Raw genomic sequence first — 19,772 nt, forward strand, 5'->3', positions numbered from 1 at the left:
CCACTGAGTGAACTTTGACCTCTTGTTGAAAATCAGTTGTCCATAGATGTCTGAGTTAAATTCTAGATTCTCAGTTCTATTCCACTGGCATACATGTCTATCATGGAACCAATACTGGGCTATTTTGATAACAATAGTATGTTTTGATATTGGGGAATGTGAGACCTCCTGCTTTGTTCTTTTTCCTCAGTATTGCTTTGGGTATTTGGGGTTTCTTTCCTTTCTATTTGGAGTTGGTTGTTTAAAATTTTTTATATCTTAAAAGAGGTTGAATCAAGAAACCCTTTACTAATCCTGAGTCATTAACATAACAAAGATAATTCGTTCCTAAATGAGATTATATAACCACAGGCATGAGGTTAGGATTTACAACACATATTATGGGGGGACATAATTCAATCCATAACAAAGAGAATTTACTAGAAGAGGCCTTGTTGTTGTTGTTATGTGTCGTCGAGTCGGCCCTGACTCATAGCCTAGTGGTCACCATTTGAAGATAGTATCAGGAGCTCTGGTAGCATAGTGGCTAAGGCACTTGACTGCTAACCAGAAGGCTGGTGGTTCAAACCCACCAGCCACTCCTCGGAAGGAAGGTTGGGCAATCCTACTTCCATAGTGATACTGCCTCGGAAACCCAAGGAGGGGTCGCTATGAGTCGGGGCTGACTCGACGGCACATAACAACAACAACAACAACACAACATAGAGAGTTAGCTTCTGTGATCCCTTCAAAGCCTGGGAATCTAATATTTGATTCCTCTTTCAGCAATAGGAGAATGTCTCTTAACCACACTCCACCCACTCCCTCTCAATCACATTGTAAGAGTACAATTTAGCATTTCTCCCAATTAAAGTGAGTTTCTGGCATATATTACTATAAGCCAGTGAGTAGAAATGATTTTTTTTTTTCTAGTGCAGGATTACAAATAGAGTAAGTGAGTTTATTGATTAATAGGTTGATTGCAAATTATTTGTTCTTGTTGTCATTTACCTCTCACTACTATGATGCTTTTCTATGAGGGAACTCATTATGTTGAAATGTCATGACTCAAAACAAAAAGAATACATTCCGTCAAATCTGTTAATTGGGAATGCAACCTGGTTGATTGTACCATGCCTATTTCCTCTTTCACGTTTTCCTCTGTGTATTTGCCAGATATTTATTGGTTTGGTTTGTGGTCTATGATGATCACCAGCAGACAAGTAGGAACAGTTACCAAAGGCTTAAGAACAATTTGAGGGAGAAAATATTAATATTGAGAAAATTCCATTCATTGCCTTAATTTGTTCTGTGGATACCTATTCACAGAAAAACAAAAACAAAACCAAACCCTGACAGTATTCAACCTTCGTCCAACGATTAGAAGAGAGTTCTGTTGGGTCATGCTGTTAGAATCATTCTTTATTTTCTCTTATTGTTATGAAAGTGTATGGAAGAAGTGGAGCTACAGAATAGGAGCAGAAACCCTATAAAATCCAATTAACCCACACAAGCCATGTTGTTAGGTAGTGACAAATCACCTGTAACTAGGCATTTTGCTACAGAAGTTGAATTCGGAGGTAGGTAAGGGAGCATTTCTGGAATCCTCCTCTTCCTCTTCCTTTTTTCTCTCTCATCTCTCAGCCTCATATTTAAAAGAGGCATGGCTCCTTTCCTCTCCTCAGAGAGCCCATCTTCAAATGCAACAAGAGAAGGGCTTAATGGCCTTGGCATGTGACACACATCACAATATGGACACAGTCCAGTTTATGAAAGAAACCCAGTTATGTTTGTGTTTTACAGAATTATAGATTATTTGATTTGGTTTGGCTGCAGGAATAAGAGCTTGGGAAGTACTGTCTTGTTGGGATAGAGGAAAGAGTCTTTTCTTCTCTTAAATGATCATCAAGTAAAATGAAGTTAGGTTGAGTTTAGGAATTAGGAATGTCCCACTTAGCCTCCTCCATTCTGTAATGTGAATGACTTTTTAGGGAAAGTGTGCCTTTCAAAGGAAAATATATCAACAGGTTACCTGTGAAGAATCTTGCCAGGACAATCACATACATGATTGTGGGGCATTAAGATAAATAGTGTAATTAATTTTTAGTTTCCTGTTACTTATATATGTGTGTATGTATGTGTGATATATAAAAAAAAAAATGTGTATCAGCCAACTTTTATTTTATTGTTTTCTGCAGGCGACATGGGTGACAAAGGACAGAAAGGCAGTGTGGGTCGCCATGGAAAAATTGGTCCCATTGGTTCTAAAGGTATTTTTGATTCAATTCTTGCCTCATATTACCTTTCAGCTCATAGTACGCTGAAAATAATTGCAAACTGGAGCAACTTTCCAGGTGTTCTTAATTATATTTAGCATGTGCATTATACATGATTAATGTGTGCATTTTGTTAGTGATCAGAGTTAGTTGTTTGCTTTGTTCCCTCTAGGGTGGGGCAAAATGATCACAATTTAGCTGGGGTTTACATGCCATCACTGGCTCAGAGATCAGGAGCTGTGTTCTGGAGGCTTCCCTGGGGTGCTTGAGGAAGATTTTGATTTTTCAACAATAACTTCCTTCACAAATTTAATAAAGCAATTAGAGCCTCATTTAAGTTATTGATAGACCATGCACAAGAAACACTGTGTCTATTAATCTTCAACTTTTGTTTCTTAGATGTTTTGAGGATATAGGATGATCCTCAATAAGAATAGAGCACAGAATGGCTGTAACAGGTATGAAACTAGCAACACTAGTGACAATACCCTGGATTTAGAATTCATATAAACCTGAGGTTTGCACATTGTCTCCCTCTCTATTATCTCATTTGACTTGCACAACCCTTGGTGAGAAGGCTGATCAGGTATTATTATTCCCATGATGAAAAGATTGAGGGCCAGGGTAATTAAAGAATTGCTCAAAACTGCAGTACTCTTAGGTTCCTCTCATTATTCAATTAACAAACATCTTCTGAATGCCTGGTTTGTTCCACACCTGTGCTAGACTCAGGAGTGGTGACCAAGCAGTGAGGTGGTAAGGAAGTCAATGAACAGTAGTCACCAAGTTGTTAATGAATTATCTCATAAAAACCTCCCTACAAATATAGGTATTAGAAATACTTTATAGGTATCAGAGGAGTCACTGGGTGGTACCTGGGTTAGTAGCTTGGCTACTAACTGAAAAGTTAGTTGTTTGAATCTACCATACATGAGGCCTTGGAAGAACAGCCTGGTAATCTACTTCTGAAAGATCATAGCCATTGAAAACCTTAAGGAAAAATTCTAGTCTGAAACATAGGGACTGCCATGAGTCAGAATCCATTTGACAACAACTGTTTTTTTTTTTTAAGTAGATATTGGAAATTAGGAAACTGAGGCTGGAGAGGTTTAGACATTGATGCAAAATTACTGAGAAAGGGAGGCAGAGAAGGAATTTGACTCTAGTCTACCTGATTCTGGTGCCCATGTTCTTTCCACTTCATTAATCTGCCTTAGAGTTGTTAGGCCAAGATCATGGTTTGGTCTATCAATGGGCTCAGTTTGTTTGTTCTGTTCCATCCATGGTCACAGATTTTACCTGAGCATCCCACTTGGCAGAAAGGGATCCACGGTGAAGGGTGTGACTGAGAGTGTGGCCAGATCAGTGTGACGCACTTGCGGTACTGATGTACCAAGCCATTAAAAATGCGCACATATATGCATGATAAAATAAGAGATATAACTGCTTTAAATATACAACATGTGCTGTGGATAAATTTCAGTATCTACCCAAGTGAGACCTTACCAAGTAGATCCTTATTTGGCTTAGTTGCTGCGTTTCTGAGACTAACAGCTTGGGTCTTTGTCAAGCTGAGCTTTCAGCCATTTTTAAGCCAGCAATGTTGGTGACAAAAGAACACAAAGGGACTACCCAAACTGACTCAAAAGGAAATAGGAAATTTCAACAGACCCAACAGACCCATTACTAGTGAAGAGATTGAATCAGTGATCTAAAATCTCCTAGCCAAAAAAAAAAGCTCTGGATCACATGGTTTCATTAGAGAAGAGTGGACATCTATACTGTTTATACTCTTCCAAAAGACAGAAGGAAGGAATACTTCCTAATACATTCTATGAAGCAAACATAAAACCCTGATACCCAAACTAAACAAAGATACCACAGGACAAGAAAATTATAGGCCAATCTCTCTCTCTCTCTCTGTTTTTTTTAAATTGTGATTTGGGTGAAAGTTTACAGAGCAAATTCACTTTCCATAGAGCAGTTCACATACACTTTGTCTCATGACATTGACTACAATTTACCACAATGCAACAGCACAGCTCCCCTCTTGCTTCCTTCTGATAGTCACCTCTTCCCTTTGTCCATCCCTCCATGTACTCCTGCCCCCTGAGCTGTCTCCCTGTGCATAAACAGCCCTTCTTTCTCCTATGATTGTTCTCTCCAAGAAGTGTATCTTCCTCAGGTCTGTGTTCAACTCATATGCCTGTCTTTTGTTTGGCTGGAAGCCACAGGTGTGGGTTCAATTCTAGACCTGAAGGGCAGCCAAGGGCCATAGTCTCAGTTGTTCCACCAGGCTCTAGCAGACCAGCAAAACTTGTCCCCCTCCCTCTTTTTTTTTCTTTTTCCCCAAATGATTTTGAGTTTTGCTCCACACTGTTCTCCCTTTCTATCCAGGATCTCCTGCATATATCCCCTTCCGAGTGGTTGACAGTGATAGCCGGGCACCATCTAGTTCTTCTGGTCTCATAGTCATATAGGCTGTAGATCGCATGGTATACCAGTTGCTAGGACTAATTGTTTCCATGAATTTTTGGTTTTCTTCATTCTTCTTTTCCCTGGATAAGGAGAGACCCATCATTGCATCTAGATGGCTGCTTGCAAGCTTTTAAGATCCCAATCACTATTCATATAGGCCAATATATCTTATGAATTTGGATGCAAAAATCCTCAAAAAATACTAGCAAACAGAATCCAACAGTATATTAAGAGTCATACACCATGACCAAGTGGGCTTTATTCCAGGAATACAGAGATTGTTCAACATTAGAAAATCAATCAACACATTACACACATCAGTAGAACAAAGGAAAAGAACCACATGATCATTTCTATGGATGCAGAAAAAGCATTTGATAAAATCTAACACCTCTCTTGATGACAACCCTAAAGAAGATTGGAATAGAAAGGAAATTCCTTAATATGATTGAAGGCATATATGAAAAACCAATACCCAACATTATACTTAATGGAGAAAAACTGAGAGCTTTCCCTTTGAAATCAGGAACAATACAAGTGTGCCCACTTTCACTACTTCTATACAAGATTGTATTAGAAGTCCTAGCCAGAAGAACAAGATAAGAAAAAGAAATAAAATATATCAAAATTGGAAAAGAGGAAGTAAAATTAGTTCTATTTGTAGATGATATGGTCCTATATATAGAAAATCCCGGAGTCCACAAGAAAACTTCTAGAGCCAATACAGGAATTTAGCAAAGGTGGAGACCACATGGTCAACAAACACAAAAAATCAGTTGGGTTTATATATACTGTTGTTGTTGTTGTTATGTGCCGTCAAGTCGGACCTGACTCATAGCGACCCCTCCTTGGGTTTCCAAGGCAGTATCACTATGGTATACATACTAGCAATGAGAAATCTGAAAGGGAAGTTAGGGAAACAATTCCATTTACAATAGCATCTAAGAGAAGAAAATACCTAGGAATAAATCCAACCAGGGATGTGAAGGACTTATACAATGAAAACTACAAAACTCTGCTGAAAGAGATTAAAGAAGAGTTAAATAAATGGAAAGATATTCTATGTTCATATATTGGAAAACTTAATATTGTTAAGCTATCAGTATTACTCAAAGTGATCTTTGTTGTTGTTGTTGTTGTTATGTGCCGTCGAGTCAGCCCTGACTCATAGCGACCCCTCCTTGGGTTTCCGTGGCAGTATCACTACGGAAGTAGGATTGCCCAACCTTCCTTCCGAGGAGTGGCTGGTGGGTTTGAACCGCCAGCCTTCTGGTTAGCAGTCAAGTGCCTTAGCCACTATGCTACCAGATCTCTAGATTCAATATATTCCCAGTCAATATTTCAAGAGCCTTCTTTACAGAAATAGAAAACCCAAGAGGCCTCAAATAGCTAAAATAATGTTGAAAGAGAATAACAAAGTAGGAAGACTCACACTTCCTGATCTTAAAACATAGTATATAGCTACAGTAATCAAAAAACTTGGTACTGGTAGAACAATAGACACACAGACCAATGGAATGGAATGGAGAGTCCAGAAATAAACCTACACATCTATGGTCAACTAATGTTTTAGCATCAAAGGGTGCTAAATCCCTTTGTTGGGGAAAGAAAACTCTGTTCAATAAGTAGTACAGGGAAAATGAATTTCCACATGCAGAAAATGAAACAAGATTCATGCCTCACACCATACACAAAAACAAATTTAAAATGGATAAGGATGTAAATGTGCAAACTGCTTTTGTGCCATCGACTTGGCCCCAACCCATAGCAACCCTATGTACAACAGAACAAAATACAACCCAGTCCTGTGACAGCCTCACAATCCTTTCTATACCTGACGCCATCATTGCAACCACTGTTTCAGTCCATTTTATTGAGGACCTTCCCCCTTTTCACTCACCCTCCACTTCACCATCAAAGATAAAATGTCTATTCAAATCCTTTGCTCATTTATATCTATCTATCTATATATATATCTTTTTGTTGTTACATTGCTGAAGTTTTATATTTGTGTGCTGCCAAAGGGGCAGGGAGGCGTCATCTTCTGACCTCCTCTAATCCCACAAGAGGAAGATAGACTCATCATCTGTAGCCCAAGGCCTGCTCCTGCGAGGGCAGACATGCTGCTTCTCTCCAGCCCTGTCACCAACCCTGACACCAACCGTTCCTCCTGCAGCACCCACCACCTCTCTGGTGGGTTTGATAATTCACTGCAGTGGCCACACAGAACTCACAGATTATAGGGTTTATTAGGGAAGCAACAGGCTACAATTCAGTTCAAGTTCAGGAACACACTTAGTCTCTCTTGGCCTCCCGTCTCTCAGCTGGCAGTCTCTCTTAGTCTCTCTCCCAGCAGTGTGTGTCTCTTGGTGTCTCTCTTTCTCTCAGCAGTGCATGTGACTCGTGTCTCTCTCTCAGCAATGTGTATCTCTTGCATCTCCCAGCAGCAGTGAGAGATTCTTTCTGGCTCCAGGAGGGCTCCTTTTGAGCCTGGCAGAGTGGCCAAACTAACCGATCCCATCATCAGAATTCTATACACCTGAGAGAGTGAACTTCCCAGAAAATGACTTTGTGCTGCTCCCAGCAGAAATTCCCCAGGTGGATAACTTTTAACAATCAGGAGCTACTCACTTGCTCACGGCAAATTCCACTGCAGAGTTTAGAAAGACTTATGGCTAGAAAAGCCACACTATGTAATTTACTACACCGCATGTGTGATATACATACAGTGGAATACTATTCATCCAGTAAGAGAAATGAAATCTTGGTTCATGCTACTGTATGGTTGGATCTTGAAGATATTATGCTGACTGAAATTAAGCCAATCATAAAAGGGCAAATATTGTCTGACCTTGGTTATTTAAAAAGATAAGAAAAGGCAAATATTTAGAGAACAAAATTTGTTTATGGTTTCCAGGGGCAGGAAGGAGTGAGAAAAGGAGGATTAACGGTGATGGAAAAAGCACATTGATTAAAGATAGGGTTGCATAGCCAATTATTGTAATTGCTGTCAATAAATTGTATAGCTGTAAAAAGTTGAATTGGCAAAAGTTGTGTGATCGATATATTTACAACAATGAAAAGAAAAAGTAGCTGCTGTACTACCTGTACTATCTCCTAATTTGTTAAGTAGTGCCTGGGGTCTTAAAGGCATGCAAGCAGCCAACCAAGGCACAAAAATTTGTCTCTACTTACCTGGAGCAACAGAGGAAGAAGGAGAGTCAGGAGTAGCAGGAAGATATGGAATCTGTAGCTAATTGCCTCTGTGAACAACTATCTCCTTTTGCTATGAGACCAGAAGAACTGGATGGTGTCTAAACAATTTTAATCAAAGTTTCCACAGAAGAATCCTGATCAGAAGGGGGAGAAAGGAGAACAGAATTCAAAATTCTCATGGACTCTAGACTTTCTGGAGCCATGGATGGTAGATGACCCTGTGAAACTATAACTCTGAGATAATCTTTAAAACCTAAACCAAATAAATCCCCTGAAATCTTCTTAAAACTGAAAAACAGTTTAGCTTAAACAGTAAAAACAGTGTGCCTTGAGCATCTTTTAACAACTGTATGTATGGGATCAAAAAGACAACAGCAACTCAACGATTAGATAGGACCTTTAGGGGGCAGTGACTTTATGTTAATGGGGGGGGGAATAACTCAGAAAAGGAGGGCAAGAATGGTTGTGCAGCTTGAAAAATGTAATCAATGTCAGTAAATTGTCCATGGAAAAAGTGTTGATTTGGTGTATGTTTGGCTGTGTATATTCTCAACAACAACAAAATAAATACAATTTAGACTACCTAGATCTTTTCCCTCTCTGTGTAAATGAAATGTGAACCCACATATGTGGACGTGTCTACGCTTTCACTGTCCCCATGTCAGCTGAGAGAGTTTGGGTCTCTCAGTGAGAAGAAATAATGCTTCAGAATATTTATGATGACTTGAATATAAATACTCATTTTTTAATTTTAGAATAGCTAGAAAGCTTTGTTGGCATCATTTTGTTAAACCCCTTTATTTTAAAGTTTTAGAGAAAATGAGGGGCAGAGTGTTTAAGTTATTTGTTCTGTCAAACAGATGATTAGGACTAATGCCAGGACTGGAATTGAGGTCTCTCATTTTTTGGATTTTTTTTTATTATACCATGCTGTTTCTTGGAGTAGCATCAAGAAAGACTTTGATCTCGGCATGAGATTGTAAATACTGCTGACTATCTTTGCATTAAATAAACTTTAATGTCCATTCCAGGCTACCATTATGTATTCTGTCGGAATTTGCCTGCGATAATGAAGGACATCCAGAGTGTTGGCATCGGAATTAGTTGCCACTTACCTCATGGTTTTAAAATTCATGAGATGATATCTGTAGTGGTCTATGAAATATAGTAGAGTTTTCAGAATTGACTGAAGGAATGGTTATTTGATAATCTCCCAAAATCCATTATATGCATTTATTCCATATCATGTAAGTAGATCGTGAAGAATTATGTAGAGAACATAATTCCTTGTAGTTCATAGCGAAAACAGGGCCTAGCAGAAATACCAGGGAATTATATACAAAAGAACTAACATTTTAAATGTTGACACCTTTGAACCAATGGAACATGACACCTCTGCTTGGTGACTTTGATTTCGCTTTCCTTTTTCAGGTGAAAAAGGAGACTCTGGTGACATAGGACCCCCTGGTCCTAGTGGAGAACCAGGTATGGCATAAAGGGTGCAGGATTAAAAATGTGTATTAATAATTATAATTTTGAAAAAGTGTAAATCATTAAGTAAAATTATAATAGGTTAGGAAACAAGAAGTACTTACAATGAAATATACTCCTCTTACTAACATATAGTCCTGTAGCATATTTTAATATTTAATTTTCTTGTGCCTGAATGGGAGCTCTGGTAGCATAGTGGCTAAGGCACTTGACTGCTAACCAGAAGGCTGGCGGTTCAAACCCACCAGCCACTCCTCGGAAGGAAGGTTGGGCAATCCTACTTCCGTAGTGATACTGCCTCGGAAACCCAAGGAGGGGTCGCTATGAGTCAGGGCTGACTCGACGGCACATAACAACAACAACAACATGCCTGAATATATATATTTTTAATTTTATTTTGTTACTGTTGTTGAGAGTGGTGCACACCAAACCATACACCAATTCAATAGATTCTGCATATACCATTTAGTGACATTGATTACATTCTTTGAATTGTGTAACCATTCTCACCCTTCTTTTCTAAACTGTGTCCACCATTAACATAAATTCACTGCTCCCTAAAGTTCCTATCCAATCTTTCAAGTTGCTGCTGTCAATCTGATCCCATATAAATAGCTCTTAAAATAGCAGAAGGCTCATGTTTGAATATTTTGATTCCTTCTTAAAATTATATAGTCTGCTTAACCACTATATATTATCTGTACTTATTATTAGCCTCAGATATACCTACCCTAAAGCATATTTTTCTCAGCTCCTAAGTACATCTCTGGATACTACAGTATTTCCTCCTATGCTGGTACCACCCAACTTCTCAGCAAAATACATTCTATTTTTCTTTCTTTTTTTGGTTATTTCTCATTTTGCACATCCTTGCAATTGGACTTTCCTTATCACCCTCCCATTGAAGCTGCTTTCCCTCCACGTTCACCAAGGACCTCTTAATTCATCTCAAATGACTTGGCTTGGGTTTGCTTCTCTTCCTCAGGTTCACTACAGCAGATTCCTTGTTGAACTTCCCCTTCCTGATGTTGATGGGGTGCTGGTGGAGCTCCTCATTTCTCTCTGCCTGCTCTTTCTGTCTGTTACTTTCTCTTCTCTTCTTTTCAAAGTTCTGTCAGCAGCATTCTTTTCTTTCTCCACACACATGGCAACCATCTCCTCCTTTCTCCTGGCTTCAGCCGTCACTTCCCCATGGCAGGTACCCAGATGGCCTTTGCTAGTGCACTTCTTCTCGTGAGGCATCTGCTTGCAGCTCCACTTGTCTGATGGCCATTTCTGTCAGGAGGCCCTACTAGTCCTTATCTTTCTCCCAGGACCCTTAGATCCACTATGTTCCATATTGTACTTTCCAGATTATAATGTTTTCATATTAGTACTCTCATCCTCCCATGCACAAAATTGAGGTGTTCCCTTGATCTTCTCCTTTTCCTTCTCGTCTTATTGTCAGGCAAGTTATATTGCTATCCCTAACAAACTACCTCTCAAATCTTCCCTTTGTTTCCCTATTCTACCACTTCTATCTTGATTCAGACTCTCATTTTCTCAGGTGAATACTGAAATGATACCCTGATTGGTATTTTATCCAGTCTTCTTTCCCCATTAATCTCTTCTCTAACACTATTATTTGTCAATATTGATTGAGACTTACTAGGTACCAGGTATTTTTCTCAATTCTTATTGTACAATAGATTCACTTGGTGAAGGTGCTTTAGAAATGCTTTTGCCTAGACCAATTAAATTAGTATACCTAGGGATGGGCCTGAGCATGGACATTTTTTTTTTTTTTTTCAACCTTCTAAAGTGATTCTAATTGCAGCCAGAATTGAGGACCATGAGTCTAACCAAACCAAACCAAACTCACTGCCATTGAGTTGATTTTAACTCATAGCCACCCCTCCTTGGGTTTCTGAGGTGGTATCTATACAGTAGTAGATTGCCCAATCTTCCTTCTGTGGAGTGGCTGGTGGGTTCGAACCTCCAGCCTTCTGGTTAGCAGTCAAATGCCATAGGCACTATGCCACCATAGCGCTCATGAGTCTAAGTACCTTGCATGTTTTAACTTAGTTATCTTCACAACTGTATGAGAGAAGTATTATTGTCATCCCATTTTACAGATAAGAGAACAGAGTCACAGAGAAGTTCAGTAATTTGGCCAAGGTGAGTGGTAGAGCCAGGTTTTGAATCCAGGCAGTCTGTCTCTGCAATGGTTAAGCACTTGGCTGCCAACAAAAAGGTTGGTTCTTCAAACTCCCAGTGACTCTATGGGAGAAAGATCTGATGATCTGCTCTTGTAAAAATGAACCACTGCCATAGAGTTGATTCTGACTCATACCCCCATAGGGTTTCCAAGGCTATAAATCTTTACAAAGTAGATTGTCTCATCTTCCTTCTGTGGAGTGGCTGGCTGGTAGGTTTGAACTGCTGACCTTCTGGTTAGCATCCAAATACCTTACTTACTGGCCCACCAGAGTGCCTTTCCTGTAAAGATTACAGCCTACAGTACTCTACAGAGCAATTCTGCTGTGTCACGTGGGGTTGCTATGAGTAGAAGTAGGCTCAACAGCACCTAACAACAACAACAACAACAATCTGGCTCCATAGCCCATATCCTTAAACATTATACTTTACCTTATTGTAGTGAGATTGTTCTCTAGTATAGCTCTGATTTTATGTCACTCACCTTCTTGAAAACTCAGTATTTTCCTTCTGTTGAAGAATAAGGCCCAAACTCCTCAGCCTGCTTTAAAAACTCTGCTGGCTGGGATCTGTTCTGTTTTTCCATCCCTGTCTCCCCACAGATCCTATACTTATGCCTGGAAAGAACTACTAGCCATTCCTGAATGTACCCTAGGCTTCCTCTCCCCTCAGTCTTTGCTCAAGCCATTCTCTTGCAAGGAACACCTCTTAGTCCCAACATTGCCTAGTCATAGCCTCACCTAACATTTAAAAACTAATGAAATGTTACACTTCCATGAGGTCTTCCAGTACTTACTGTATGTACATATATGCTGTGTTCCCATACTACTTCGACTCTCCTGCTCTGTTGATTCTTACCATATTTTATTTTACACTTTTGTCTTGTGAAGGGAGCTCTGGTGGTGTAGTGGTTAAAGCATTCAGCTGCTAACCAAAAGCTCAGTGGTTCAAACCTACCAGCAGCTCCGTGGGAGAAAGATGAGGCAGTCTGCTTCTGTAAAGATTTACAGACTTGGAAACCCTATGGGGCAGTTCAACTTGATGACTGTGGTTTTGGTTTGGTTTTTGGGTTGTTTCATGAACCTTGTGATGACGAATGTAGTGAGGGGAGGATCTGCCTGTTACTCACCTTTGAATCTCTAGTACCTGGCACTAAGGGGACACTACTACATATTTAGGGAGCTCTGGTAGCATAGTGTCTAAGGCACTTAACTGCTAACCAGAAGGCTGGCAGTTCAAACCCACCAGTCACTCCTCAGAAAGAAGATGGGACAATCTACTTCCATAGTGATACTGCCTCAGAAACCCAAGGAGGGGTCGCTACGAGTCGGGGCTGACTCGACAGCACATAACAACAACAACAACTACATATCTATTTAATTAAACTGAGTAAAAATGACCATTTTCTTATTGATGAAGGATTTTGTTTAAAGAAAAGGTTTAAATCAAAATAATGTTAGTGAGATCTGATTTTTTCCACAGGAACATGGATGATTCCATGAGTTCAGTTTGTTGTAGGAGACAATGTGGATGTAACTGGCTGAGGAGTTTAAATGTTCTTCACTCTAGATTAGGCTCTGAGATGCACCTGTGTGTGTGTGTGTGTGTGTGTGTATAAATATACCCGCAGATAGCGTCCACACTACATCCTTTGTCATGCATATATGTAGTTGAGATGATTTATGTTTATACTGCACTCTGTAATTCATTATGGTTGTGTTGTGCTTTGGGAAAGGCAGCATGGCAAGGGAAAGACTAGTTTTTTGAACTCAAGTTCCATTTTGAACACCCATGAATACTGTGCCATGTTCATGAATATTTCTCTGATTTTCAGATTCCTTATCTGAAAATGAGGCCTAGTCACAAGGTTTCTGGAGAGAGAACAAATGGGATAGTGGATGTGCAAACTTTGTAAATTATACAGTGATAGTCAAATGTGACTTTTAAAAAAATTCTTCAACTAGACCATGAGGTCTTCATGGGTGGAAGGTGTGTTTTATTTATCTCTTTATCTCTGGCTTATAGCACATACCTGCCATAATGAGTAAGGCTGGATTTACTCAGATGTTTCAGCTCTTTCCCAGTCCTATTTTGAGAGCCTTTTAACCTAAACAGACTATTCCTAAAGGTGCGCTGTAATGTACCAAACAGTGTTTCTTTGCTATTCAGAAGGTTTTCCCTGGCCAATTCTTTGAGAAGTGGATGGCCTCTTCCTTCTTCCTAGTCTGTCTCAGTCTATAAGCTGGGCTGTTACCTGTGCACCAGGTGCATTTTGCTGGGTTTTAAACACCAGAGGCTCAGCCTCAAAACTCACGTCTACATGTCACCACAGTAGGACAAACCGACAGACAAGTTTGTCTTGCTGTTGGAGACCTCTCATATCACCCCCACCTGAGTCCCTGTGGCTGACTGTTCCTCTGTCTGGCTACCTGTCTTTTAATCCCCTTTCTCCTGCTCTTCTGGCCTGCTGCTTTGGACGTCCCTGAGTTGTCTCTCCTCACCTGTATCCCTGGGGCTTACTGCTCTTCTGTCCGGGTTCCTGGCTTTTATTCCCTTTCTCTTGCTTTCCCTTCCACTGCTTTGGGTGGGCCTGAGTTTCCTCTCCTCAACTAATCCCTTTGGCTGATTGCTCTTCTCTCTGGCTTCCTGGCTTTTAATCCCCTTTCTCCTGCTCTTCCCGCCTGCGGCTTTGGGCATCCCTGAGTTGTCTCTCCTCACCTGTATCCCTGGTTCTGACTGCTCTTCTCTCTGGGTTCCTGGCTTTTAGAGATGGGATCAAAGTTCTAAAAGACTGGAAGGATGGACTGAAAATTAGCATACTGAAATGTATCAGGGGAAAAAGAAAAGCTCTGTGTTCAGGCTCAAAACAGTCAAAGGAGAGGATGGGGTGAACTGGATGAGCAGTGGTTCTAGTTCCTGTGAAAAAGTCAGAAACCAAGGCAGTGCCTCCATGGAATCCCAAAAATGCTGTTAAGGCTCAGTGATAGTTTGAGACAGCTCTTGACAAAGTGGAGCTTTTCATGGAAGGGAGATGGGTGTCATCCCTAAAGGGCCAGGATACTCCAGATAATCTAAGGAATGGTTGGAAAAAGTAGGATTATTTAATTGAATTTAATTCAGTTTATCAGTCAGTCAGTAAGAATTTGTTGAGTGGCTCCTAAATTCTGTGCATTATGCTGGGTGCTGAGGAATTAGAGGAATCAAGTTTCTTCTAGAGGCTTCTAATCTAGTGAGGAAGACACAGATAGGCTTTGGAGCTAGATTCTGTTAGATTGCTTGGGTTCAAATCTTGGCTCCTTCACTCAATTGACCCTATGGTGATGGTCAAATTGATAAACATCTATGAGTCTTAATTTCCTCATACATAAAACAGGATGACAGTAGTAATTCAATCATAGATTTGCATGAAAATTAAATGAGTTAATATATGTAAAGCATTTAGAATGACACCCAGCTATGTAGGAATGCTAAAGAAATATTATTTCATTGGAGGAAGTATTTTTTTCACTTGTGCTCTGCATCCTATCACTTGCTGTCTCTTCAGGAAACTTTCATTATTCCCTACTATATATGAGGATAAGGAGCTGTGGTAGTACAGCGCCTAAGGTATTTGACTGCTAACCAGAAGGTTGGTGGTTCAAACCCACCAGACACTCAGTGGAAGGAAGATGGGCAATGTACTTCCATAAAGATTTACATCCTCAGAAACTCAATGGGGGTCTCTGTGAGCCAGAATCAACTTGATGGCAGTGGGTTTGGTTTGGTTTGGTTTATATATGAGACTAGATATCATCTTTATCTTTCACATGTTCCTTTCTATAAGCTCCTCCCCATCATCACTTAGATATACTCGTTTTTCCTATCTTAAAACAAAAGAAACATAATAATTTGTAAAAGCTCTACAGAAACCTTTCCTTGACTCTTGGCTCTCTCACTCTTGCTCCTCTACGCTAGGTCCATATTTCATCAGTGTGGTGTTTACTCAGTGTCTCTATTTCCTCCTCTCCCACTGGCTTCCGCCCCACCATTCCACTGAAATAGCTTTTGCTAAGAAGTTTCAATGACCTCTATGTGGTTAAATCAAAGGATAATAAAAACCAAAAACCAAACTCACTGCCTTCAAGTCGGATCCGACTCCTAACAACTCCTCCTTGGGTTTCTGAGGTGGTATCACTACGGAAGTAGATTGCACAATTTTCCTTCTGAGCAGTGGCTGGTGGGTTTGAACTGCCAGCTTTCTGGTTAGCAGTCAAATGCCTCTTAAGTTATTTTCTTATTTGACCTTCAGCAGCACTTAACACTGAGGACCATACACATCCTCCTTTCCTTCTTGAGATTCTCTCCCTCCTTGGGAGCTCTGGTGGCATAGTACTTAAGGCATTTGACTGCTAACTAGAGGGCTGATGGTTCAAACACACCAGCTGATCCTCGGAAGGAAGATTGGGCAATCTACTTGCGTAGTGATACCACCTCGGAAATCCAAGGAGGAGTCGCTATGAGTTGAAATTGACTTGATAGCAGTGAGTTTGATTTTGGTTTTAGATTCCATGACACCACATATCCTCCATCCTCTTTGGTCATTCCTCCTTGGTTTCATTTCCTGCCTGGCTCCTTCTTCATGTATTGATATTTCTCAAAGTGCTGCTCTAAACTCCCTCCCTATGTCACCTCATTTGCTCCCACATACAGGCCAATAATTCCCAAATATATACATCTAGCTCAGACTTCTAATCAGAGCTCCATTTCATTAAGTCAAATTCCCCACATGGATGTCTTGTAGTTGCTTTTACCTCAGCATATTCCTTTTCCCCAAGCCAGTATAAAAAATGGTACTCCATCCATTGAGTTACTCAAATGAAATACCTGGGTGTCTCCTTCAACTTCTCTTTTCAGTTCACCTCAATATTCAAACAATAACTGCAACATGTTGGTTCAGCTGCCAACATTTTCCTAAAAACTTTTAACTTTTCTCCATCTCCACTGCTACCCTAATCCAACCCATCATAACTATGTCTCTCAGTTACTCTGACAATCCCTCAGCTGGTATCACTGCTTCCTCTCTTGTCCCTGCATCTCCATTTCATTCTTCGCACTGTAACCAGAATAATATTTTAAAAACATACATCTGACTGCGTTGCTTCTCTGTTAAAACCTTTCATGACTTCTTGCCCTTAGGATAAAGTCTAAAATCATTATCATGGCCTCAAAGATCTGCATGAAATGTTTGTTGAATAAACTGTATATTTTTTGGGAAGAAGGTACTGACTTCTTTCTGAAGCCCCTTCCTTTGCTTACTCTTTATAATACATGGATCTGGTTTCCGCAGGCATACCGTGTGAGTGCAGCCAGCTGAGGAAGGCCATTGGGGAGATGGATAACCAGGTCACTCAATTGACAACTGAGTTAAAATTTATAAAAAATGGTACGTTGTTCTCAGTGCTTTTCCCTTTTCCCATACAGTCCACCTTCCCTGCACCCCTAAGGCCCCAAAGGTAGAATGGCTCCTAAGTAATATTTCCATATTATCGATCCTCTCTGCTGTCTATGTCTATTTTTTTGTATGTGGTGTGCATTAAGTTTGTTTATAGAAATGCAAGTGCTCACTTTTCAGCACTGCCCTCCCCCGCAGCTGTCGCTGGTGTGCGAGAGACAGATAATAAGATCTATCTGCTGGTGAAGGAGGAGAAAAGGTATGTGGATGCCCAGCTGTCCTGCCAAGGACGAGGAGGGATGCTGAGCATGCCCAAAGACGAGACCTCCAACGGCCTGATTGCCTCTTACATCACTCAAGCAGGCCTCACTCGAGTTTTCATTGGGATCAATGACCTGGAAAAAGAGGGCACTTTTGTTTATTCAGACCGATCCCCCATGCAGACCTTCAGCAAGTGGCGAAATGGCGAGCCCAACAATGCCTACGATGAGGAGGACTGTGTGGAAATGGTGGCCTCTGGGGGCTGGAATGACGTGGCTTGCCATATCACCATGTATTTCATATGTGAATTTGACAAGGAAAATGTGTGAGCAGGTGCCAGCACTGAGTGGAAACAAGCCTGTTTGAGTCATTGCTTTTTATAGCATTATTAACAGTGCTGTCTCCAAGAAAGTGATGGCAGCCAATGAGCTGTACATCTGTAAATAGGAGAGTTATTTCTAATAGCATTATTTCCCTTTCAGAAGTGAAGATGTTCATTAATTAAAGGGCCATTTTTCTGAACCTTAGAGAATGGTGTGTGCTGAAAAGGCAAAAAGGATTGCTGGGGTGCTATTTCTGAAGAAGTAGCTTTATTACTTGTATTGTAGTCAAAATGTTCATTATGTACTATTACTCAGAATTGCTCTTCCATAATGCTCTTGCCTATGTCCCAACTATAAAATAAAATCTTTAAATATTACAATAATTAAGTACTAAGAATGGTAGTAGGTCGTAAATTACTATCTCCCTTTCAATTTCTATGTGGAAAACAACCCATTTAATTTTGACTAAGTTTCTGTAATTTATATTAAGATATAGGTTCCTTTACATGGTTATCCAAGTAGAAATAATTTTGCTTTCTTTCAAAACCCAGATTTGAGGAAAAAGAAAAAGATTTTCCAAACTTTACTACTGAATGTGCGCTGTCATTTCGTACTCTTACTTTCTTCAGTAACTGTATAAGTTATCTATTGCTACATAACAAATTACCCCAAGATTTAATAAAAAATAAGAATGTTTGTTATCCCTGTTTCTGTGGGTCAGGAATTTGAGTATGGTTTAGCTGGAACTTCTACTGTAATATCTTTCACAAGCAACAATCAAGGTGAAAAGGATGTGCTTCTAAGCTCACTCATGTGGTTGTTGGCAGGATTTAGTTCCTCATGGCTTCCTGGACTGAGGGCCTCAGTTTTTTGCTGGCACTTGGCCAAAGGCTGTGCTTTCAGGTCCTTGTCATATGGACTTCTCCATTGGGCAGCTCACAACATGGCAGCTGGCTTCATCAGAGCAAAAAGGCCAAGAGCCAGAGAGTGATTGCTAGCAAGACAGAAGTAACAGTCTTTTATAAGCTAATCTGAGAAGCGACATCCCATGACCGTTTTTGTATTCCATTCATTAGATGTAAGTCACTAGTTCTAGCACACACAAAAGGGGAGGGCATTACACAAGGGTGTGAATACCAGGAGATAGGGATCATTGGGAACAATTTCGGAAGTTGCCTACCACAGAATCCATGATTCTTTTTATTTTTTATATCGGAATCCCTAGTAAAAATAAAATAAACATCTTCATTTTTCAAAGAAGAAATCACACATTCATGCACATAGAAAGGAAAAACAATTGGAGAGGTGTAGACAAGGGATGAAAAGAAAGGAGTTTTTGGAATCTCATGTTTCTGTGTGTCTGGTGAGTGAGACACTGACTGCCATTTGTCCTAGAATATCTATTTAAGGATTTTTTTTTTTTTTTTTTTTAATAGCAAACAGCCTTGAAAGGCAGAAATGGCGTTTGTCTCCAGAGTAAAGGACAGTTTTGCTTCCAACCTTGGAAAATATTGTGTCTCCTTCTGAGGCAATAGGCAGGCATGCTTACTGCCTAGCATAATAAAAATAATACTTCCCTTTGGAGGAAAGGGCAAGCATGCTTACTGCCTGTTATCAAAGATTTGGAATGTCTAAGCTCAATGGTCTTCTCTTGTAACCAACCTACTGCGTGTACAGGTTTCATCTGATCCTGTTTGTGAAGCCTTGTAGGAATCGGGGCTCAAGGAGCCAGTGCAAAAGTGCTGATATTCTGACTACTGCTATTACTGTGAGTAATAAAGTTGTTTTCTCTAACCTAGGACTCTGTGTTTTCTGTCAGCATTTATGAAACTGTGATAGGCTGACTTGTTAGCTTGTAAGTAGGGAAAAATCTCAGACCCATCATGGTTTTTGATAGCAGTTTCTTGAAATTCCCATGGATTTAATTGTCCAGTTAGGTGCAGAAGACAAAAGAATGGGCCCTGTTAGATGAAGGTATGATGGAGGACAGGGGAGAGGGGTTGATGTGAGGGACACACCCTGGATGCAACACCAAAAGGCAGGACCAACTTCTTCCAATTCCCTGTTTCATTAAGAGAGTGGCCTGTAAGAGCTGGAAGGAGAACAAACGCTCTTTAGTCC

At 40.2% G+C, this 19,772-nt stretch overlaps 1 protein-coding gene across 1 annotated transcript in view; it reads left to right on the forward strand.

Annotated features, from left to right (window-relative positions):
- Window positions 1-17,657, forward strand: part of COLEC11 (collectin subfamily member 11) — a 113,013-nt gene extending 95,356 nt beyond the window's left edge. Inside the window, exons 3-6 of the mRNA XM_007957889.2 lie at window positions 2,178-2,249; window positions 9,381-9,434; window positions 16,963-17,058; window positions 17,266-17,657. Of these exons, the coding sequence (XP_007956080.1) occupies window positions 2,178-2,249; window positions 9,381-9,434; window positions 16,963-17,058; window positions 17,266-17,657 (614 nt within the window). The remainder of the gene's footprint in view (window positions 1-2,177; window positions 2,250-9,380; window positions 9,435-16,962; window positions 17,059-17,265) is intronic.
- Window positions 17,658-19,772: the final 2,115 nt, after the last annotated feature.

This window comes from Orycteropus afer, unplaced genomic scaffold (assembly GCF_000298275.1).
Source record: "Orycteropus afer afer isolate SDZICR_OR568_19922 unplaced genomic scaffold, OryAfe1.0 scaffold00821, whole genome shotgun sequence".
NCBI lineage: Eukaryota > Metazoa > Chordata > Mammalia > Tubulidentata > Orycteropodidae > Orycteropus > Orycteropus afer.